Here is a 14,960-nt window from a genome sequence, read left to right on the forward strand (position 1 = left end):
GTAAGTTTGCCTAGCAATTCTATAGTGTGTGATTGTTACATATTATTGCTTTTTAGGTCCCAATCCTTAGTAAAAAAGAGGACGTTTTTGCATATTTAGCTAAGTATTCTGTGCCAATGGTTCGAGCAACGTGGCTGATCAAGATGACTTGTGCCTATTATTCTGCTATTTCTGAAGCTAAAATTAAGAAACGCCAGGCTCCGGATCCCAACTTGGGTAAGTGAGGCGGTGTGCAGTGTTCTCCATTTCACTATCAACTCTTCAAGTGATTATCACCTGCACCTTCTTAGAACTCATCAGCCCAGCACAGTGAGTACTGTGAAAGTCTAGGGTACAGCTGAAAGCTACTCTCTCCTCACTCAGCAAGTCCTATTCATGTTGGAGTGATTTTGCCCGATGTTGACCTCTGCAGTAGCTCAGCTGTGGAGGTGCTGGTTAGACCATCATCTCTGGTCCACGGCTTTCCTGCATGGTTGCCCTCCTAATGAGCGGGCCTCAAGTCCAATTAGACAGCTGTTGCTTCCTCCTCCCTTCCTCCCTTATGCTCACTGGCTCTTTTCCGGTCAATACCACTGCCTTTGCCTGTGTTGTGGCAGTTGATGCTAGTTAATCTTGCTAACACAGCTTTCTGCATTGTATCCAGAATGATCCAGTTAAAACAGTAGTCATGCCACTCCTGTGCTCAGAACCCTTTTTTGAACAACTGTCCTACTCACCATCCTCCTCCCAGGCCAGCACCAGCAGCCTGTCTGCTTTTTCTGGTTTTAAGCCTTGAACTGAAGCAGGTGGACACTGTTTTCCTTCCCTGCCATAGATGCCCATGTGTGCGCCCACTGGCTCCACATGGCACTGCTCAGTGAACCCTGGGACCGTGCTGGCTAAAACTGCCATTGCCCTCTTCTTTGTTTGATTAGCAGTTGTTAATACTGCCTGTTACATTAACTTATCGGTTATCTATATTCATCCATCCCAACTGTATCGTAAGGCTGCATGGAAATTTTTGATTTGTTCGAAGCTGGATTTTGTCTTGATTTCTCTCAGTACTCGTTTCTCACAATAGTACCTGACTCACAGAAGTTGTTGAGCAATTTTTAAAATAAAGAAATGAATAACTAGGTCCAAAGCATTTTTGTTTGTTTATGTATGATGTCATTTTGTGTGTGTATATGCTTGTAAATTTTCTCCATGCCAGGTGGTGGTGGCATACCCCTTTAATCCCAGGGCTTATGAGGCAGAGGCAGGTGGATCTCTGTGAGTTTGAGCTCAGCCTGATCTACAAAACAAGTTCTGGGACAGCCAGGGCTGTTACACAGAGAAACCCTGTTTCAAAAAACATTTTCTTTTTTTTTTTCTCTTCAGTTCTGTCTGAGGGCTGTGCCACTTGGGCCATGCCTATCTGGGTGGCTTGTGCTGCCACCCAAGGAATATGGTGTTGTTCAAGTCTGGGCTGCTGCCTAGGTCCATGTCTGGGTCAGTGACCCAGTAGCAGCCAGGGACTGAGTTGATACTCATAGCTCTTGTTACCAAGAGGGCTGTGTAGATGCCCAGGGTCTGGACAGCCACCCGAGAGCAGGTTGGTATCTTATTACTGTTGGGGCCATATTCATCTGGGTAGTCTGAGCTGCCACCAGAGTCATGGGATTCCAAGGGCCAGTTGGGTCTATATACCTGCTGCAGTTGGGGTCTGTGATGATGTCCATGGCCTGTGTTGCCACAGGGGGACAGGGAAAGAATAGAGGAGAACAAGAAAAGAGATACCATAATAGAGGGAGCAATTATAGATTTGAGGAGAAATCTGGCATTAGGGAAATACACAGAGATCTACATGGATGAACCGAACTAACTAAGCAGTGGTGGAGAGGATACCTTTAATGCCCTTCCATGATAATGAGATTGACTACTACCTTATATGTCATCCTAGACATATCTAGTAGCTGATGGAAGCAGAAGCAGACACCCACAGCTAAACACTAGCCAAACTCCTCGAATCTAGTTACAGAGAGGGAGGAGTGATGAGCAAAGGGGTCAAGAACAGGCTGGAGAAACCCACAGAATCAACTGACCTGAACAAGGGGGAGCTCATGAACTCCAGTCTGATAGCTGGGAAACCAGCATAGAACCCAGACCTCTGAATGTGGGTGTTAGTTAGGAGGACTGGGTAGTCTATGGGGCCTCTAGTAATGGATCAGTATTTATCCCTAGTATGGGATAAATGGGACTTTGGGAGCCCATTCCACACAGAGGGATACTTTCTCAGCCTAGACACAGACACATGGGGGAGGAACTAGGCCCTGCTTCAAATGATATGACAGACTTTGAAGATTCCCCCATGGAATGCCTCACCCTCCCTGGGGAACAGAAAGGGGATGGGCTGGGGTTTGGTGGGGGTGATAGGTGAGGGAACTGGGGTTGACATGTAAAATAGCCTTATTTCCAATTTAAGTTAAAAAAAAAAAAGGAGAAAAATAAAAAAGAATCGTGCATGCTAAAATCAAAGGGTCATGATGAGCTGGCCCTGCCCATCACTGGCTCTTGGATAGCTGGTCTTGCCTCTTGCTGGACACTACAGCAGGAGCTGTCCAGTCCCCCATAGGAGAGCTGGCTCCAGCACTTAGAAGGGATGGTCCCATCCCTCATTATGGGTGTGAAAGAGCTGGCCCTGATGGCATGGGCCTAGGAGAGCTGGCTCTGCTCCTCACCTGAAGCAGGGGTTGACCCAGTGGTACAAACTGACTAGCTTAGCTACCACCCAGACCTACATTCTAGACATACATCCTGGACCTAAGGTTGGCCCACCCTAACACCTACCCCATCTATGACCTGTTGGAGCTTGTGAAGGGACTGGTCCTGTGAAACAATAACTTCATGATTCCCCATGACTTAGGATGGCAGGATATCTGAGAGGAGTTTTGGTGAGGGTCCAGTGATGATGGTGTGCCAGAAGCCAGAGGCCTTGAACCAGACCAATGACTCATTGTAATGAACATTTTTTTGGGGGGGGGTGGATTGGACAAAAGGGTATATGCTGTGTAATGCATCACAGTGCCCAATGGCACTAGGATAAATGAAAAGGATTGGAAAGATGGCTGAGCGAGGTGTTTTGTTTGACTTTCTTTAGAAACCACCAGTTCACAAATAATGACACGGAAACTTATTAATTATGAAAGCTTGGCCTTTAGCTTAGGGTTGTCTCCAACTAGCTCTTATAACTTTAATTAATCTGTTTCTATTAATCTATGTCTTGTCATGTGGCTTTTTTTTTAACCTCTCCTCCATTCTGTATGTCTGACTTGGTTCACATTTTTTTAGCATCTCCATCCACTAGATTCACCTCCTTTACCTCTCTCTGTCCAGAAGTCTTGCCTGTCTTCTCCTGCCTAGCTATCAGCCATTTAGCTCTTTATTAAACCTGTCAGGCACCTTGGCAAAGACACATCTTCACAGTGGACAAAAAGATTATCCTACATATTCCCCCTTTTGTCTAAATAAAAAGGATAGGTTTTTAACTCTAACACAGTAAAACTTTACCCAATGAATGTAATTTAGGTAAGAATTACATTCACTATGTCCAGTCCACTTATTTTTGCCAGATTCAGAGAAAATACTCGATTATCTATCTTATCTTGTATCCATCTAAACCACTTTCTACAATAACTTGTATTACCAACCTAACAATATATTTTTAGACCTTAAAATATTTTCTTAGATAAACAACTTATGCTTTTATGTCTCTCAACCTTCATAAACTTTACATCTTTTGAATTTTTTAAAATTGTAACAAAGAAAATGATATAACTATCTATTCTTCAATCTCTGTCAGAGACCCAAGAAGGATATAATATTACCTGAGTAAACAGGAAGTACAGAAGAAACAACTTCCAAAACTATAGAAATGATAGAAACAGCTAGCTGCCCTGACAGTCACCCAAGGGTCCTATGCAATGTTGGGGCATCCATCTCTGGCCTGTAGGCCTAGAATATGTGACAGATTTTTCTGTGAAGCAGTAATTTCTAAGGATTGTTCTACTCTGTCTTGGCAAAGTTTGACAGTTCTTTTCTTTTATATCCTGCCTGTCCAATTTGGACAGCATACTGTCAGCAGTAGCTGCAAGGGCAGTTTCTTGCCCAAATGGCTAGCTTTGCCATATTAAAAGCAAATGCCATATGGAGGTTCTTTGATGGCCATCATTCTTTTTTGAAGTAGATTGGTGTTTCCAGAAGCAGATGTGTCTCACTGTCATGAATAGCCTTATGTTATTAAAGCATCGGAAATGCCATATTCTTTAGGTCTCTGAAATATTTGAAGACCATTTGTCCATCTAAAATATATCTGTTTAACCTTGAAAACATTTAACATGACTACATTTTTTATTGTTATAGATGACTAACTACTCACCTGCATTTCCCAATAAGCCTTTAAGGACTATAACTTTACATTTTAAAATAAGCTGCATAGGTACAGTGCTTTAAACAAGAGTAGAGGCATATTACAGTATGCTAAAACAAAAAAATCCTTAAATTTGAATCAGTATACAAAAATTCATGCCACTATAGAGTATTTGAGATTAGTAGTTGCTTTTTTTTTTTTTTTAGTTTAAAAGTATAATCCGTAGTCTACTCTTTTTTTTTATTTAGAAAGAGATACCTGTATTTAATATGCTCTGTTTAGTTGTTTTCCAGACTATTATGAGTAATAACTTGAAACCACCCCCCACTAAATGACAGCAAATATTTATAACCTACTAAATGACCAAAAACTACCCATTCCACCTCTTGGGATGTGGGTGTTGTGTTCTTTAGACTGTTCCCTGTTGTCTGGGGGGGGGGGTGATGACATCTTTAGGGGACCCTGAGAAAATTGGGGTAAGTCCTAGGAGACCTAGCTCTATTATTTTTTGTTTAGTCTCTGTCTGATGGGAAATTGCAGGGCTTATCTGAAGTCCTGGCTGGCTAGTCTGTGAGGCTGAACCATCTCAGCTAGCAGCTTTGAAGTTGTTCTTTATGCAGATTTTTAAGGAAGCTGCAACAGAGGCATTTTGAAGCTGGATCACCTGGGCTACTTTTCCTTATTGATGTCTGTTCCTTTTTTCTGAAAACACAGACTTTTAAAGATAACATATGTATCTTCATTAACCCAAGTATGGAATGTGTAGTGTGTATGAATCAGCTAAAGGTGATTCTCTGCTCTGTGTTTGAACAGGTAAAAGGTGTCTGTCAACTTTATAAGTCTGTTTGGACTGCATAACCAAACTCTAATATAAATTCATATCCTTGTCATATGAAAGAATGGCATGAAATAATAAATCATGAGGATTCTGTAGTGAACAAGATTTATTATGTCTCATCCAGTCTTAGAGCTGTTCCCATGTACAGGGATCCATTTCCTGTCTTGTAGTTTTTCTTGTTTTTGTTTTATTTTCCTTTATGTGTGCAGCCAAGATTTTCAGGAGGTCTCCCGTGATTAAATCTGATGTTCATTAATTTTGAAGAGAACCGTTTCCTGTGGAAACAAAGGCATAACCTCTCCTCCAACACAATATATTTCCTGACTTCCATTCTTAAATTAAGACATTCTTAAAATGTATAGGTTGGTTTAATTTAGCAGTTTTTTTCTACACTCCAGTGTCTCTCAGCAACATTTGCCCTTCATTCATCTGCATTAAAAAAAAAAAAAAAAAATCAAAGTCAACAAAGCCACATACAGGATCCAGGCACCCTGTGTATTTCCTATCCTTATATGGCTTATTCTTTTTCATATTACTTACTCTTTCTTTAAAGACCTCACTTTATTTAAAATATTTACTTTTTTCCTGTGACTGACTATACCCTTTTTTTTTTTTAGCATCTAAGAACATTTTAAAGCATTCTATACCTTACCTGTTTAGAGGTTTTTTTTTTTTTTTATTGTATTTTTTATTTTTGTCTGGACTTGGCCTTACTTAATGCCAAAAGTATTCTCTGACCCCCATGAGCCAAAGCTTAAACTGCTAGGCAGTGCTACTCTAGGCCCTCTGCTACACAGCTAGCCTAGCATATGACCTGGTAGCTGGCTCTGCCCCTCTAGACTTAACCATCCCAGCTGCTCCTAACCAGTCTTTCTGGGAAATTGCCCTGTCCATGTTGTGGCAGGTGTCTAGTCTCTTGCCCCTGTAGCATTCAGGCTGTTCAAGTGTTGGACTGTATTAAAGGGGCCATGTCTGTGTATGCTGTAAGCACTGGGCTTGCTTGAGGGACTGAGACCCCCTGGAAGCCTGTGTCTGACTCTGGAATTTTTTTTTTCAGCTTTCTCAGACCCTATGTGGATTTATGTGCCCCACTTTGGGTGCCAAATGTTGTTTGACTTTCTTTTGAGACTGCCAGAGAGTTTTTATTAATTATTTTATTAATTAATTTTATTAATTATTAAGTATGGAATTTTGACCTTTAGCTTAGGCTTGTCCACAACTAGCTCTTTTAACTAAAACCAACCTATTTCTACTAATCTACATTCTGCCACATAGCTTACATAGCTTCTATACTTTTCCTCCTTCCTGTGTGTCCCACTTGGTCTGTGACTCTCTGATGTCTCTGCACACCCAGATTAATCTCCTCTTCCTCTTTCTCTCTGGAAATCCTGCCTGTCCTCTCCTATCTAGCTATTGGACATTCAGCTCTTTATTACCAACCAGAAGTTGCCATGTCATAGACACATATTTACAGTGTAGAAAAAGATTATCCCACAATAGAGGTTGTTTGTTTGCTTTAATTCATTTTTGGGTTTTTTTTTTTTTTTTTTTTTTTTTTGGTGAGGTGGATGCTGCAGGGGTGAGGGAAGCATATGAAGGAGCTGAGAGATGACCAGGATTGGAGTATATGATATGAAATTCCCAAAGAATTAATAAAGGATTGTTATAATTTTTTCTTCAATCATAATCCTTGAAACTTGCAGCATTACTAGCTATAGTAACTGGTGGGACTACTGTAGAACAAACATTCAAACATGAGCCTATGGGGAACAATCTCATTCAGACCTTCATACCAGAGCATAACATATTCCATATTTTCCTGCTGTGATGCTCTCTTTCCCCATCATGTACATTAAAAACAAGTAGTTCCAAAGTTTAAGAGCTGTGTTAGCCTAGTTCCGGGTGCATTTTGGTGCGTTTCCATGCCCAGCACACATGGCTGGATTTGCTAAAAGTCCCCTGTGCCCATCATGTCACCTGCTCCATTTTCTACTCCTTTCACACTTCTGGGGTCTTTGTTAGTAACTAGAGGTTTCCTTTATTATCTTAATGGCATCATAGTGGGCTGGGTGATACCTTTCTTCAACAGTTCTTTAGGGTCTGTGATCCAGTCATGGAAGAAACACTGCTTTAGCCTTCTCACAAAGGTATGGTTCTTGGAAGGTCATCATGGCTCCCTATTTTAATTGAAACTGAAAGTCTAGGATTTTTCCACTTGATTTGCTTGTCTTACCCTTTCTCCAACAAGGTCTGGCTTGTTTATTAAGCTCTAATACCTGTGCCTTAGCTCTCTCTGAGGGCAATCACAGTTTATGTTCACTCCATCTGTGTAAGGACAGACCACACATGCAACATGAAATACAGGTCCTCCTCTGAAACAGCACACTGAACAGTCATTGGGCAATCACTTGTGGTAAATTCAGTCTCTGGTTCTTATAGATCTGATAAAATTAGTGACAAGAGGTGAACAACACAGATCACGACTATTTTTTTTTTTATTTTTTACTAATGTTCTAAAATCCAGCCTGTGATAATATAAGCTGGAATATCAACCATCAACCAAGGCACAGCACAGCCTTTTACCAGCTCTACAGAATGTAATTTTCTTTCTTGACATGCTATGGTTTTTGTGGAGCCATTCGATATATACCCTGTGGAGTTTCAAATCTGAGTGGTTATGAGTCTTTATGGAATTGAGGATTATAAGGAACTTGAGGCATTGTTTAGTAAATTTTCATCCCAAGCTTTTTCTTTCTGCTTAAACCTTGGATTCCAACTCAGTGTATGGAATAGATTGATTAAATCAGGTAGAAGCTAACTCCTGTGTGTTGAGTATGGGGGTCACAGTTAACTCCTGTGTGCTGAGAGTGGCGGCCAGTAAGGTGCCATCTTCCTAACACCTGGTGGCTGCTTTCTAAGGCTGAATGCTTGCTTTGGAGATCCCCACAGTGACCACATTCCCAGTGGGTCCCCTCCCACTTAGAATCACTTGGCCAGGCTTGCCCAGGTATGGGGAAATCTCCTTATATGTAATTTTAATATGCAAGTGTAATGCACCATATATACTGTATGGAACAATTACAGTTACATTTTTCAAATATCTGATCTTGCTTTATTGTGACCTTGCTACATCTGGTGTCCTCTCGTGTTCATCCACTGTCTCCAGCTTCTCTAATTATACAGAACATTTAGAAATACTTGCCTGCATATATAGCAATCATATATAGCAATGTTCACACTCCAAGTAAACTGTATAGCCAAGTGAATACTCAACATGTGTGGTGTTGGATGAGGGTGAATGTACTTGGAAAGATTAACTTTCAGAATCAAGTTCTGTGTTCTGGCTTTAATAGTGAAAAGAATTGTTCAGCACATTCGGGACAAGATTGACTATCAAATGTCACCGGTTCCTAGGTTCCTAGTGCTGATTTTATGACTTTCATCGTCTCGATGGTTTTTTTTTTTTTTTTTTTTAGGAATTGTAAAGCGTTTTCAATAGAAATGACTTTTATCCCTTTGTAATAGAAGCATATGTTTTATTTTCTGTTCCACGTTCAGCAGTGGAACAGAGCTATAAAGCAGTGCTGTTTAATTTTATTGGAAGGAGCTTTTTTCCCAAAGTTAAGAGGGCTAACAGCAACAATGAGGCAACACATGCTCACTATCATTATGGGGAGGGTATAGATCTGATATATAGATATCTTAGTCACTGTTCTATTGCAGTGAAGAGACACCATTAGCAGGGCCATACTTACAAAAGATAGCATTTAATTGGGGGCTGGCCTACAGTTTCAGAGGCCTAGTCCATTATCATGGTGGGAACATGGTGGCAGGCAGGCCTGGTGTTGGAGAGCTGCATACTGAACAGAGACAGAGACAGAGAGACACAGACAGACGTACACACAGAGAAAGATAGAGATAGATTATATATATGTGTATGTATATATGTATATACATATATACATACATACATACATACATACATACATATCAGCCAGACTTTGGCTCAAAGCCCACTCCAGAACATACTTCCTCCCAACAAGGCCATACATACTCCAAAAAGGCTACACATTCAAAGTGGTTTCAAATAGCTACACTCCCTGGGGACTAAGCATTCAAGCATATGAGTCTATGGGGCTAGTCTTACTGAGAACCTCACAATAGATTAAATGGGTTGTGGTTCTGGGGAGCTTGTGTAGCAATACTTACTCAGTGTCTGCAAAATTGACAGGTGGGGGAGGGGCCTTGGGATTTTGGGAGACCTTTCATGAGTAGCTTAAAGCAGGGAGTAGTGGGTTGAACAAACTGGAACATCAGGACAGATATTTATTTACTTATCTATCTGTCTGTCTATCTATCTACTATCTATCTATCTATCTATCTATCTACTATCTATCTATCTATCTATCTATTTATTCACTCATTTATATTGTCATTTTGTAGTGTTGGGGATTGAACCCAGAATTTTGTGTATGCTAGGCAAGCACTATGCCACTGTGTTACATCCCTAGCCAAGATCAGATATTCAAATTGATGAAATTAGGGAGCCTTAAGTACAAGTTTGTAGTTCTTAGTCTTTATGAGACCTAAAACCTAGAATAAAATAAAATATTTTTATTTTATTATTAATTTATTATCAATTATCTCTTAAAAAGTTGTATTTGGCAAGGCATGATGCTGTGTGCCTATATTTCCAGCACTTCTGTGGTAGAGGCAGACTGATCTCTGTCAGCTCAAGGCCACCTAATAGTTATGAATGAAAACCTAATCTCAAACGGAACTACTACTATAGTATTTGAAATGGTTAGTAGACCTAGTTTTTCTCTAAACAGAACACATTCCCCATGGAGGGATACTCCCTTAGCCTAGAGGCAGGAGGGAGGGCCTAGGCCCTACTCCAAATGACTTGACAGATTTAGATGACCCCTCCAGGAAGGCATCGCTCTACATGTGGAGTGGGGAGAATGGGATGGGAGGGTGGTTGAGGGGGGGCATGAGAGGATGGGAGAGAGGGAGGGAGAGGGAACTGGGATCGATATGTAAAATAAGAAAAAATAACAAATATATAAAAATCAGGGAAAGTTGATAAAAAAAAAGATTTTATCTTCTACCCTGTGAGCTATTGTCATCCTGCTGAATTGGCTAATAACAGCCACAACATTTGTTATTTTTTTCACTGCTGTCATCAAAACAAATAGTGTCTTCTATATTTATGAACTAGGGTAAGTAGAGACACAGTGTTCTGAGGCCAATGTGCTGAAGAGTGTGAGTGTGCATGCTCATGTGTGTGTGTGTGCACACGAGTGTGCCTGTGCGTGCATGTGTGTGTATGATGGCTGATCTTGGGTGTGTAGTTAATATACCTGGGAAGAGGTAATTTCTTCCATCACATTGCCATGTGCGCATGTCTATGGGCCATTTTCTTAATTGCTAATCCACAGAGAAGGCCCTGGCCCACTCTGGTTGGCATAAGAGAGGTAGCTGAACAAGTCACTTTTCTCCTATTGCATTTTTCTATTATCTCCAGGTTCCTGCCTTGACTTCCCTCAACAGTGGCTTAACTAGTAAGAGAAATATACCTTTTTTCCCCCCAAATTGGTTTTAGTCAGTAGTTTATCACAGGAACAGAAATTAGAACTGTGTGCATCTGTGCCTGTGCCTGTGCCAGAGGTCAGCCTCGAGTGTTCTTCAGGTACCATGTACATTATTTTTGTTTTTTTTGTTTTTTTTTTTTTTGAGACAGGGTCTTATTGCCCTAGAGCTAGCTGATTAAGAAAGTCTGGCTGTCCTGGAAGCCCCAAGGCAGAGACTGGAGGATCTTTGTGAGTTTGAGGCCAGCCTAGTCTATGAAGCAAATTCCAGGACAGCCAGAACTGTTTCACGGAGAAACCCTGTCTCGAAAAACAAAACAATTATAAAAGGGCTGTAAGCCCCAAAGATCTTTTGTCTTAGCTGCAACAGCACTGGGGTGCCTGGGGTTCCAAGTGCACGCGATTATGCCCAGATTTTTGTGTGAGTTCTGGTCATCACTTTACTGACTGAGCTGTCTTTCTAGCTTGACGAAATGTGGACTTAATAAGAAAAATTTTCAGCCTGGGTGTTGTTCTGTCTCCTGGCTATTAGCCTCAAGACTAGATTCCCACATGGCTAGTCCCTGGCTAGCACTGTTGGCTCTCTGTTGGTATCGCTGGGTTATACAGTGGCACCATAGTTCCCATCTCATTAATGAATGCCACTGGGATTTGTATATATTTTGTCCACATTCTGATCTATTATTTGAACACTTTGAGAAGGCTCCTTGAATCTTGTGAGTCAATATCAGACAAAGAGCTTCAGCTCAAATATTCAACAATTAGGGCCCAAAGCTTATGCTTGGACCCTGGGCAAGTCAGTCAGCAGGGACAGAGGAAAAGAGTATGGGAATCATTTTTGGAGCTGTTTCCAGTTTGGGTGGAGGGCATGTGTCCACACAATCCAAATCTTGCAAGGCATAGTGAATAGTGAAAGGAATGAAATACGGTCCTGGGGAATAAGTCTCTGAGAGAACTTGGGAAGTTGAGGAGAGTCACATAAGCAACTTAGTTAGAAAGAAGAAGCTTTCCTCAGAGGCAGAGTTGAGGGCAGGCTGAATGTTAATCAGGTAGAGGCATTGCTGGTGGCAGAATAATGTGTGCATAGGAACAGGTCAGCAAATGCTGCTTGTGCAACTACTGTCCTTCAGTTTCAGCTTGAACACGGGTCTGGGGTTGAAGGTTGGTTGTGGAGGGGTTGTCTGCCGGAGATGATACTATGTGCTCTCTCACAGATGACGGGGAGCTGTAAGAGGGTTTATGATTACTGTTGGGTTACAACACCATTCTTCAGGTCCCTGACTATAAAATGGGGTTGACTGGCAGTACTCTGTAAGAATGAGATGAAGCCATACTTCTAAAGTGTCTACAACAGTCCATGGCATATAGTAAGTATAGACTGTTAGTGTAGGAGAGCTGCCATGAGGGACAGTGTCATTACTAGCCATCACAGTTGATTATTTTCTGTACTACATTGTTACCATGTAGGTTTTACCACTCCATCTTGTTTACACTGATGTGAGCTAGATGATAATAGCCTGGCTTGGGTCACTGGAAGATGCCCTCTTTGCTCCCTGTGAGGAGGTTATGGCTGCTGCCATATGCATACAATGGATCTGGGCTCTTGGAGCCAATAAGCATTGCTAGGGGAGAGGATGCAGGCAATGGATAGGGTGTTAGATGTGGTGCCTGTTGACAGAGTTGTCACTGGTGATGTGGGGCACCGGAGGAGCAAAGCAAAGTTTAAGGTGCCTTAGACCAGAGGATGAGAAATGAAATAGTTTGCAACACGAGTGACTTTAATTCTGGTGTTAGTTGTTGGGTGTTTGGTGTGGTGAAGAGTGATGGAACATATTGAAGGAATGAGGTCTTCTTTTTTTTTTTCTTTTTCTTTTTAAAGGAAGGGGTGGATTAGAAGTAACTTAAAACGCCTGTGGTTAAACTGCCCAGGGCACTGCTATTTTCTCTCATCATTTCTTCTCTACCACTTGAGGTTTTGAGGTTGGCTATGCTCTTGAAACTACTCTTATCATCCCAAAATACAAGAGGAATAGTGGCCCTCTTTTCATGGTGAGTAATTTCTGATGTAGTCACCGAGGCATTTCGGCTACAAGAATAATCCCTGTGGAAAACACAGTTGACAGTTTGGTTTCTTATCTAGCCTACCAGCTTACTTCCAGTTTGAGTTCTTGAAAAGACTGCATGCCAGCTTTATTGATCTGGAGGCAGGCTTCAAGCTAGGACTGCTTCCATATTTCCTTTAGTTGTCATTTATCCCAAAGACATACCTACCACGTTTTTGCACAGTAGTGCAAAGAAAGAAACTAAGGTGAGTCCTTACTATAGAAGGCAGTGTGTTAGCCTCACAAATTCCTATTTAAGCATGGAGAATTAGTTTCCCACACTGACATTCTGGTAAAAAGGCATTCTACCATAGAAAGAAAGGGCCCTGTGAGGTGAGATGTTGGCACCTGCTACCATTTTGTTTCCTATCAGTCTTTCCTCCAGACATTGAGTAAACCATTGAGTCAAACTGGACAGCTGATTCATTGGGGATAGCACAAAGTGGACATTCTCTTGTAAGAAGGGACTTTCCCTCATCTACTTCAGGGAACAATAATTTTCTTTCCCCTGAAAAAGATAGAATAAATGCTAAATTCTTTTTCTGTGTTGTTAGTTTTTGTATTTAGGGCTTCTGATACTGAGCCTCCACTGTGTGAAATGAGTTTCTTTATTTTAAAATTATTTTTGGCCATTGGTGTGGGCCCCTAGAAATATGTGTGCTCTGTTGATTTGCAGGTTGTAGCCACTGTTCTTCTGATGGTGCACTTGTCTCATAGTTAGCTGGTGAGACACCCTGCACACTCCCACCCTCTTGGAGGAGATAACATTAAGCATAAAGATGTCTCCATGCTTTCAGGCACAGAAGGTTGCCCCAGAATCACGTTTTGACTTTCTGCCTCACATCTGTAATCAGCCATTATTTCAAGGAACTCTGCTTCTTTTGTCAGGGGAAATGGTACTTAGAAAGCAGCATCTTGGCACTGTTGCTGGGTGGGAGTGGTTACACACATTCTTTTGCACACATGTCTATGTCCATTAATTATATTCTCCCTATTCCAGTGTAACTTTTCCATTTCACTGAAAATTAAGGTTTTTATTAATTTCAAGAATTTTTTGTTTATCTAGTTCCTGTTACATGATCTTTGTTTTCTTTTTGACTTCAGAATATATTCTGTGTGACTTAAAATCATTCTCTTCTTCTTTTAAAAAAGTCACTTCTTAAAAAAATAAATAAATAAAAGCAGTTACTGCTAATGGCTATACTGCCATAATCTCAAGTAGTAGTTTCTTTTTTTATTATTGTATCCCTCTGTGTATGTGTGTGTGTCTGTGTCTGTGTGTCTGTGTCTGTGTGTGTTGTGAGTGTATGTGTGTTTGCTACAGCATGTATGTGAAATCAGCACATTTGTGGAATGAGTTGTTTCCTCCCATCTTTTCATGAGTTTTGGGAATCAGATTTCACTCACCAGGCTTGGGTGGTAAGTTCCTTAACCCACTGAACCATCTTTCTCTTTCTTCTATTGCTAATATCTGCTCTTTCAACAAGTCTTCATTTTGAGTTTCTTTTTAAATTTCCCATTTTCGACGTGTGAAACGATGACATTTTAATACTTATAGCTGTTAAATATGCAGAAAGTTGTTCATCTTCATCCATGTGTAGTCTCTTTACCTGCAGCCATTTCTTGCTAGCTGCAGTCTTTGAATTTTTTAGTTTTGAAAGGTTTATAAATACATGAATCATTTTTCCTTGTAGTTGTACATAAAAGACAGTGTATTACACACCCTTTAATAACTTGCCCCTCTTTGCCTGACAGATCCTAGAGGTTACTTGACAATCTTATGGCTTCTTAGGTTCTCATTATTTAGATTTGCTATAGTTTATTGGGACAGTCTCTCATTAATAGACATCTGTGCTGTCTCTAGCTTTCTTGTTGTTTACTCATTCTCCCACGAGTCAAAATGTATATGATATTTGTGTACTTTTTTGATAATATTGCATAGATTTATTTTTTAAACAATTCTTACTCTCATTGTCCTTCTGTTTCTTAATTGTGCACAGCCTTGGTAGAGCCTGTTTGTGGTCCAGTAACATATGTATATA

At 40.8% G+C, this 14,960-nt stretch overlaps 1 protein-coding gene across 1 annotated transcript in view; it reads left to right on the forward strand.

The window, feature by feature from the left end:
* Positions 1-14,960, forward strand: part of Med12l (mediator complex subunit 12L) — a 324,235-nt gene that overhangs the window by 35,292 nt on the left and 273,983 nt on the right. The window contains exon 4 of the mRNA XM_051177003.1: positions 57-216. Coding sequence (XP_051032960.1) covers positions 57-216 — 160 coding nt within the window. The remainder of the gene's footprint in view (positions 1-56; positions 217-14,960) is intronic.

Source organism: Phodopus roborovskii, unplaced genomic scaffold (genome assembly GCF_943737965.1).
Source record: "Phodopus roborovskii unplaced genomic scaffold, PHOROB, whole genome shotgun sequence".
Taxonomy (NCBI): Eukaryota; Metazoa; Chordata; class Mammalia; order Rodentia; family Cricetidae; genus Phodopus; species Phodopus roborovskii.